The sequence below is a fragment of the Ipomoea nil genome, unplaced genomic scaffold (genome assembly GCF_001879475.1).
Source record: "Ipomoea nil cultivar Tokyo-kokei standard unplaced genomic scaffold, Asagao_1.1 scaffold2494, whole genome shotgun sequence".
Lineage (NCBI taxonomy): Eukaryota > Viridiplantae > Streptophyta > Magnoliopsida > Solanales > Convolvulaceae > Ipomoea > Ipomoea nil.
In genome coordinates this window covers 130,001-140,026 of record NW_017618922.1, presented here as the reverse complement: position 1 = coordinate 140,026, position 10,026 = coordinate 130,001, and the positions used below count along the sequence as shown (strand labels likewise).

Below are 10,026 nucleotides of genomic sequence, written 5' to 3'. Positions count from 1 at the left end.
CGAGGCGTGCGCCTCGGCTGACCATGGCCGAGGCGTCGCCTCGACCGACCGTGGCCGAGGCTTGCGCCTCGGCTGAGGTGGCCGAGGCGTAGCCTCGACCGGTCGTGGCCGAGGCATGCGCTTCGGCTGATCGCGGCGAGGCGACCGATCGTGTTTTTTTTTTTTTTTGCCGAGACCGACTTTGGCGTTGGCCGAGGCGGGCGCCTCGGCCAACCCCTCGACTGATCGTGGCCGAGGCGTCGCCTCGACCAATCGTGGCCGAGGCGTGCACCTCGGCTGACCGTGGCGGAGGCGTCGCCGCGACCGATTGTGGCCGAGGCGTCGCCTCAACCGAGCATGGCCGAGGCGTCGCCTCGACCGATCGTGGCCGAGGCGTTGCCTCGACCGATCGTGGCCGAGGCGTGCACCTCGGCTGACCGTGGCCGAGGCGTCGCCTCGACCGACCGTGGCCGAGGCGTTCGCCTCGGCTGAGGTGGCCGAGGCGTAGCCTCGACCGATCGTGGCCGAGGTATGCGCTTCGGCTGATCGCGTCGAGGCGACCGGTCCTGTTTTTTTTTTTTTTTTTTTCCGAGACGGACTTCGGCGTTGGCCGAGGCGGGCGCCTCGGCCAACCCCTCGACTGATCGTGGCCGAGGCGTCGCCTCGACCAATCGTGGCCGAGGCGTCGCCTCGACCAATCGTAGCCGAGGCGTGCGTCTCGGCTGACCGTGGCGGAGGCGTCGCCTCGACCGACCGTGGCCCAGGCGTGCGCCTCGGCTGACCATGGACGAGGCGTCGCCTCGACCGATCGTGGCCGAGGCGTGGCCTCGACCGATCGTGGCCAATGCGTGCGCTTCGGCTGATCGCGGCCGAGGCGTAGCCTCGTCCGATCGTTTTTTTTTTTTTTTTTTTCCGGGGCTTAGGCGTGCGCCTCGGCCATGTTGCCGAGGCGCGGCCTCGGCTTGTGGCCGAGACGCGGCCTCGGCCTGTGGCCGAGGCGCGGCCTCGACCTGTGGCCGAGGCGTGCGCCTCGGCCATGTGGCCGAGGCGTGCGCCTCGGCCATGTGGCCGAGGCGTGACCTCGGCCACTGGGCCGAGGCGCGACCTCGGCCGGCGCCTCGGCCACTTGGCTGAGGCGCGGCCTCGACCAGAAGGCCGAGGCGTGTGCCTCGGCCTTGGCTAAGGCGCGCCCACAGCCAATTTTTATTTTTATTTTATTTTATTTTTTTTTGAAACAACATGGGCGGACCACAAGCACGAGATATTATTCTAAAAGATTTCAGAATGCAAAGCGGGCGGACCGCGATTTCCAAACACCAGTTCCAAACGACTACTAGAATATTAAGGAAAATACTTAATCAAATGTTCCTAGCTCCATACCCGATCGATCATCCTTACAGATGATGTGGACTTATAGATCATTTCTACCAATCTTTTTGCATGCTTTAATGTAACAACTGCGGGCCGCTCGCTGGTCTCCTCTAACGACCCCTATCCCGCTTGGAGTGGGGAACTTCATACACAAGTGTTCCACCGACACTATGGCCTTGAGGTTCTCCAGTGCCGGTCTCCCCAATATGATGTTGTGCGCGCAAGTGAGTCTTACCACGATGAATTCCAAGTCAAGTTTGCGAATGTTAGGGCTCGTGCCTATCTCCACTGATAAGACCACTGACCCCTCCGTCTCCACTGAATCACCCGTAAATCCAGATAGTGGGGTACGTACTTCTTTGAGCTGGTTCCTAAGTATCCGTAACTTGGTGAAGGCATCGTAATACATCACATTGACTGAGCTTCCCGTGTCGACTAAGATGTGGCGGATAATGACATCATTGACGTCCATCTCAATTACCAGGGCGTCACGATGGGGTAACGGGCCCTCTGGGAGGTCATCATCAGAGAAGGTGATGGCCTCCTGTCTCTGTTTCTTTTCTCTGGGAAGACTCGCCACTTCTCCCACGTATAGCCGCCGGCTCCACTTCATTCTCTCCGCGGGCGTGTCGCCCCCTGCAGGTCCACCATAGATAAAGTGTATGGTGTGCTTCTTTTGTCGTCTGGGCGCCACCTCGGTTTCTTTCTCGCTATAACTCTGCTCAGATATTTGGTCGTGGTCTCTTTTTTTGGCGTTTGAGGTGGATGGCTCGGTGCCATCCTCATTCCTCCAGACATTTTTTGGTGGATTGTGTTGCCGCTGTTGCTGCTGCTTGGATCGCTTGACGAAATGTCGGAAGTAGCCCTGCTGGATGAGGTCTTCTATTTGTCTCTTCAAAACGTGACACTCATCCGTATCGTGTCCGGCATGCCTATGAAACCTGCAGTACTTTGTTTGGTCTGCCTTTGGGGAGACCTTCATGCACTCCTCGGGGAATTCTACCATCCCCATTTCCTCAGCTTGCTTTAGAATGACACTGACGGGATGGGTAAGAGGAGTCAAATTACGCAAGGGGACCAGGCGAGGCCGTTCGTGGTCTCGGCCTTTCCCTGCGGTCGGGTGGTTCGAGAGTGGTGCCTGGCTGGGCGGATCAGCTTTCCCAGGCTTCCCATCTTTCCTACCATCCTCTTCGTCCTTCTTCTTCCTGTCGACGTCCTCTGCTTCGGCATAGCGGCTAGCCGTCCTCATCAGATCTTCGTAAGAGCGGGGGTGGTGAGCGTTCAGCTGCTTGTGGAAATACCCTGATCTTAAGGCATGGATAAATATCGGGATCGCCGCCTTGGAGTCGAAGTCGTAGACATTATTGACTTCCTTTTTCCATTTGATCAGGAAGTCTTTGAGGCTCTCGCCTCTATCTTGCTTCACTACACAGAGGTGAGAGAAGGGTTTCTTGCGATGTATGCTACCGGAGAAGTATGTTAGGAAGCTCTTGGATAACTCCCCAAAGTTTTGGATCGACCCATCTGGGATGGTGTTGAACCAGTCTTGGGCCGCTCCATCCAGTGTGGACAAGAACGCTCGGCACATGATGGCGTCCCCTGCCCCGATCATTACCATAGCAGCCTTGTACCTCGTCATGTGGACACGTGGGTCAGTGGCCCCCGTGTACTCCTTGATGGCGGGCAACCTAAAGTCCCTCGGCAAAGGTACGTCCATGATGCTAGGTGAGAATGGTGCTGCCATCCGTACCTCAGGTTCCGGCGACTGCTCCCGTGCCTCCACCCTTCTTGCTAACTCCTCGATTCTTCTCCGCAGCCTCTCGACCAGGGCCAACTCGTCAGGGTGCCGACGCGGGACCGGCTACCGCTCCTCCATGTGTCGGCGTGGAGCTAGTTCATCGACGTGCTGTCTATCTGAGTGTCGACGCGGAGCGGGTTCCTCGACGTTCCGTCCATCCAAGTGTCGGTGTGGGACCCGCTCATCAGCGCGTCGCTTCTCCGCCGAGTGCCGACGCAGAGCCGGCTCATCGACGCGTCGCTCCTCCAAGTGTCGACGTAGGGCCGACTCATCAACGTGTCGGCGTGGGGTCGGCTCCCGAGACTCGCCCACCTCCTCTGTGGGTGATCTCTCGGCTTGTCTGTTCTCGTGTTGGCGAGGGCCTCTGGTAGAGGACCCCTCGGCCCGTGATCCTAATCTTTGCCGCACGGGCGCCCTCTGTCCCAATCGTTCTGGCGTAGATTGGGAAGGGCCTGGTTGTCGTCTGGCCGGTCCACTTCTTTGGGCCTCTACCCCTATTTGCTGGGGCCGCGGCGTGGGCACTTGGCCTTGCAGTCCCACCGCCACCTGATTTAGCGCCGCCGTCACTGCTTGCTGAATGATATCGGCGGTCGCCTGGAGGTTCACGGCTTGGTTCACCCCCCCCATTGTTGAGTTGGTCTCGAAGGTCCCCTGGCCTCCCGTTGTCGAGCTGTTCTCGGAGGTCCCCTCCGCGATTCTTGGTGAGTTAGTCCCGGAGGTCACCTGAGGCATTGCCATTGTTCACGTTGCGAGAACCGTGGGAGCTGCGGGACGCCATTCTTTCAGGCTTGCTGTTGAAAGAGAAAAAGAGTAGTGTTGTAGCCTGCTTGAGTATTGGACTCAGGCTCTCAATGAAAGCACCAATGACGGTAATAACGTTACCGGTAATAATAATATAATAATGCTATAAGAGAGTAACAATAGTTGTATTGCCTTTTGTCTCAGTATAGAAAGTACAGTGTGTCCCCTGCTCAGCTGAGGGAAGTTCTATTTATGCTAGGTCCTAACGGTAACAACATGAAGAGTCATCATTGGGGAGCTGAGCTAATGGCAAGAATATGAAGAGTCATGAATGAGGCGTTGAGGCTTTAACTCTCTCTCATCAAAGGTGGCATCAATGGTGGCTTCAAAGACAATAAAGGTGACAGCTGTTGGAATTCCTAACCGTTGGAGTTCTGCCCGTTGGGTTCCCATGTGATGCTGAGTCAATGCCCATTTGTAATCCGGGTCGGGTGCCAGCCCTATTATCCTGTCAATATGTATATATATACGTGTATATATATATATATATATATATATATATATATATATATATATATATATATATATAAAAGAAGAGTTACATTTTTATTAATATATAAAGAAGAGTTTTATTTTATCTATATTACTAAATTTATTTGTTAGTTTTATTCATTCTATTTTTAATAAGTGTTTTAATATTTAAGTTTAATTGAGTTATTATATCATTAGTTTATAATTATTTTATTTTTAACTTTGTTTTGTTTTTTCTTGAAGGATTTGCGCAGCAGTAAAGGAAAAAAGGTTAATTAGGTTAAAGGGTGGTTTTGCTTTCTTTAACGGCAGTAGAGGAAATTAAGGAGATAAGGTCATAAGGGTTTAGGGATTTAGTTATAGATCTTTTGGGAGACGGCAGCGACGAAACGGAACAGGAAAAAAGAGAGAAGAGATTCGATTGCAGCTTCAACAAGAGATTTCTGAGCTTCAATCACAGCTATCCTCTCTTAGGCTTGAATTACTTTCCTTTTCTACTTTATTCCTTGTTTAAATTTTTTCAGAATAATATTCCTTGAATTGTTTATGCATTTAATTATGATTATTGGCTAGAACTTTAATTAGGGATTTGGATTAGCCTAAATTAGATTAATTAACTATTCTTCATGTGTTGATTCTTTTAATTTCAATTAGCTAATTGAGCTTGATTATATTTATTTTATGTATTTTAATTGTGAATTGTGTGACTGGCCATTGCATATTTCTAATATTAGGGTTCATAAGAAGAACTGACAGGTGAATTATGAACCTAGAACTCGTAAGATAAACACAATTGACCTAAACTAGACATAGCTTTAGGTATTTGTGGTGATATTTGATTGTTGCTTAATGGGTTCAATTAATGTTGGTGAGATATCAACGGATGATCACAGTTAATTGGATACAACCTAGTAGCTCGACGGAGTATTAGGATATAATTGGAACAATCATCACTATAATTACAAGAATTAATATTTAGGAGAGTTTGCTAATTATCTAATAGGTGAACCCAAATCCCTAGTCTTCTCTCAATTGGAATTTCCTTTGTTTTGAATTCATTAAAATATTCTTTTTAATTACATTAATTCTATTTATTTGCACTTCCCCTTATCAACAATTTGATTATTCAAGATAACTGTTAATAGTGTTCTTCGTGGGATCGACCCTGAAATACTCCAGGAATTTATACTGTGATTGACTCTGTGCGCTTGCAGATTATAGCAATCAAGTTTTTGGCGCCGTTGCCGGGGAACACTTTATTAAATTTTTTTCTTTAAGTTTTTCTTTTCAAATTTATTTTTGTTGTTAGGTTCGTTATTATTTTATTTTTATTTTTATTTACTTTTTGTTTTCTGTTTTATTTTGTTTTGTTTATGAACTTAAGGCATTCACTAAGGCATAAAAGCGCTGAATTATTTCCTATTGATCTTGAAATTGAGCGTAGTTGCAGAAAAAACAGGGTACGAAGGCGGCTTGAAATGGCTGAAAACAATAGAGTGGGTCAACAGGATGACCCCGTACCACCAATAGTTCCACCTCCTCACAATCAAGTTGCTCAACCACGTCTTCGAGACATCCAAATACCAGTAATAGCTGTTAATCCCTCCTGTATTCAATTATCTGATGCAGCTAGGAATTGTGAACTCAAGAGTTTCCATCTAAATATGCTCTCTACCTTTAACAGTTTGGGAAGTGAAGATGCTTTGGGTTTCATGCGTGAGCTCTATAGTACGGTACAAACTTTACCTTTAAATAATTTATCTGAAGAAGAACTTAGAATGAAATGTTTTCCATATTGTATGAGGGGTGATGCTAGGCAGTGGTTGTTAAATTTACCAGAGGGTACTTTAAGAACCTGGGATGATGTTTACAATGCTTTCATGTTTAAATATTATTCATCTCAAAAGACAATGGACTATAGGAGTAGGATATGCACTTTAACTCAAAGAGAGGGGGAGTTATTTCATGAGGCATGGGATCGTTTTAAATTGCTTTTGACACAATGTCCACACCATCAATTTCCATTGTTATTGTTGACACAATTTTTTTATGATGGTTTAACTCCTAATTGTCAGTCTCTTGTAGATACTGCTGCAGGTGGATACACATGTGATAAAAATAGTGATGAATTAGAAGCTATCTATGAGAACTTAGCTAGTAATTCTTGACAAAAGGCAGTGAGAGGTCGAAGAGCTGCTGTGCATGAAATTAGCACACAATCTGAGTTGACAACACAAGTGGCTGAATTGACTAAACAGATGAACTTGTTGATGACTCGTGATAGTTCGAATAGAGAATTTTGTATTTATTAAAATGCATATGGTCATAACTCTTCTATTTGTATGAATGCAGAGTCATCGCAACCATATTATGAAAAAGCCAATTACATGGGATCCAATATGGGTAGGCAACAACCAAGGAGTGATCCATTTTTCCATACCTATAATCCAGGTTGGCGAAACCATCCTAACTTCTTTTGGAGAGATCAAGGTAATGCAAGAGCAATGGGACCACCTGGATTTCAGCAACAAGGACCATCAGGATTCTAGCATCAGCAATACAGACCTTTCCAGCAGCCACCTGCACCACAACAGTCTCAACTTCCTGCTCAGGAGAAGAAGCCTCAATTGGAAGAGATGTTCATGCAATACATGGCTAGCCAGGACACGATGATGAAGAAAATGGATGCAAAGATTGATAAGGTTGCTCAGTCTAACCAAGCATCAATTCATAATTTAGAGGTGCAAGTAGGTCAGTTGGCTAAATTGGTTGCAGAAAAAGATCGAGGTAAGTTTCCTAGTACCACTGAAATAAACCCTAGGGAAGGAGCTATGGCTGTCACCTTGAGAAGTGGTAAGATTTTGAATGAAGTTTTGAAAGAAAAAGAACCCACAAGGGTTGAAAAAGAGAGTGATAAAGAAGAAGAACAAGTGCCTAAAGAGAATTCTAGTGATCAAAACCTCATTTCCTCTACAGTAAAACCTTATGTATCCCCCCATTCCATATCCACAAAGGTTACAAAAGAGGAACCAGGACAATAACTTTAAAAGATTTTTAGAGATTTTTAAAAAATTGCAAATTAATATTCCTTTTGCAGAAGCAATTGCTAATATGCCATCTTATGCCAAGTACATTAAGGAAATAGTGTCTAATAAAAAGAAACTAGAAGAGTTTGCTACTGTGCATTTAAATGAGGAGTGTAGTGCTATTCTGCAAAGCAAATTACCTCCTAAGCTAATGGATCCAGGAAGTTTTTCTATTCCTTGCACTATTGGTAATACTGTCATTGATAAATGCTTATGTGATCTAGGTGCCAATATTAACCTTATCCCTTTAACGCTTTTCAATAAGTTGGAAATAGCTGAAATGAAGCCATCAACAATCTCTCTTCAACTTGCTGATAGATCAGTCAAGTACCCGCTTGGAGTAGTGGAGGATATATTGGTAAAAGTTGGTAAATTTTATTTTCCAGCTGATTTTCTGATTCTTGATATGGGTAGTGATACAGATACATCTCTTATACTTGGTAGACCATTTTTGTTAACAGGGGGAGTAATAATAGATATGCCTTTAGGAAAATTGATTTTTAGAGTAGGTACAGAAAAAGAAGAATTCTTTATCTCTAAAGCTGTAAAATTACCAATTTTTGATGAATCCTGTCTTTTTGTTGATGTTATTGAGAAACCTTCAGAAGAGGTATTTGTTAAGCATGCACCTATTGATCCATTGGAAGCATGTTCAATAGAAAAGGAAGTACCAGAATTTGTTGAGTCTATGATAAGATTAGAGGGTCAAGGTCATTTTCCTACACACCTCAATAGGAAGTATGAAGATTTAGGTAGGGGAAACTCTTTTCCACTCCCTTTTAATGAAACACCTCCTCAACTTGAACTTAAACCACTTCCATTGCAGTTCAAATACAATTTTTTGAGTGACAATGATCCTTTTCTTATGCTTTCTTATGCTCATTTACTTAATGCAAAAGAAGAGGGACTATGGAGAACATTGACTAAAGCTTGGCATGACAAAAATAATTTTTTGAGAGAATTCAAAGTAGGGCAAGAAGTTTTGTTGTTTAATTCTTGTCTTAAGCTTTTTATAGGGAAATTGAAGTCTAGATGGTTTGGTCATTTCATGGTCACTAAAGTTCGTTCCTATGAGGCCATAGAGATTACAAGAAAGAGACCATTCATGGTTGCTTCACCAAAAGGCAGTCCCGGAAGAAACTGGCAACTAACAGGGAAGTTTCCTGTTTATTTCATTTTCTCATACCTGCTTTCTTATATAACATTGAGGACAATGTTGAGTTTGAGTGTGGGGAAGGGAGAGAAAGTTTAAGAGGTGTTTTCTGCAAGTTCTATGCAAAATAGACAAAATATCAAAAAAAAAAAAAAAATATCTGCATTTTTCTGCATTTCTTGCACTAATTTTCTGCATTTTTCCTGGGATTTTCTACATCATTTCTTTCATTTTTCTGCAATTTCTTAGCAAAATAAAGTAGAAAAAATGCCATCTAATGACTATGTTGATTGGGAGATAGATTCTAGTGTTTTGGGAGTGCATAATATCAATGAATGTGTTTGGTTATATGTATGTTTGCATAGGGTTGGTAGTCAAATTCTGTCACACCGTGAGCTTTTGAGCCTAGAGGTTGCCCACTACAACTTATTTTCCTTTTGAGTGTTTATTTGCCTTCTTTGATTGTGCTACATCTAGAACTTGCTTTATACCATTTCAGAACTACATGTTATGTGATGACACGAGAATGATTTAAGGATTAGGATTTAGCCTTATGGCCTTAAAAATAACCACATCCTTATACATGTTATATTTCCCCTAGTGAACCTTTTTTGAGCTTTAAAATAAATATAAGACATTTTTCTTCATTAGCCAATCCCAAAGAACCTTAGCTCATAAAAAGAAGTCTCTTAACCCGTCCTTGGGTCAGTGGATGTCATTATTTCATTTATCTGTGCAAGATGAAAAAAAGCAATGAAGTATGAGTGAGATTGGAGTTGAAAGGTGATTCTAGAATTGGTTTCCTTTGGGTGAGGAATTGTTGTGATCAAAGGGGAAGAAAAAAAAAAAAAAGAACAAAAAGATATGTTCTAAATTGTGGGTTGAAAATCTTGATAGCCCAAACTTTTGTGCTCATTTTATTCTTAAAATGATTTATGAGCAATGAAGGCATGATAGAAATTTGATGATTATGGGAAGAGTATTATTGAGGGTGATGGGGAAATGATGAGCTATCTATTTGGTTTTACCATAAAGGAAAAAAAAAAAAAGAGAAAAAAATGAATAAAACAGAGAAGAAAAAAAAAATTGAAAAAGATATGAAGGTTTTGGAAGTTGTTTTGAGAGTTTATCAGTGAAAAGGATGAAGGAGAATGAAGTAGTGATTGCTTGTTTTGGTAGAGTTCGTTTTATTGGTAGAATACAAGTTCTTGCTCTTGGTATGCTGAAATTATGGCTCTACTGATTCCTTGGACTTTATTTGTATTTCCTTATATCCTTTATTTCTTAAACCACATACCCTTGGCCCCGTTACAACCCAGAAATAAAGACCTTTTGACTCGTGTTTTTCATATAATTTTGGTAGTGGA

General features: G+C 44.0%; 1 protein-coding gene across 1 annotated transcript; it reads left to right on the top strand.

The window, feature by feature from the left end:
* The first annotated feature begins 7,531 nt into the window (after positions 1-7,531).
* Positions 7,532-8,758, top strand: LOC109153486. The gene has a single exon (XM_019301353.1). It carries the CDS (start codon positions 7,532-7,534, stop codon positions 8,756-8,758), a length of 1,227 nt encoding a protein of 408 aa, XP_019156898.1.
* Positions 8,759-10,026: the final 1,268 nt, after the last annotated feature.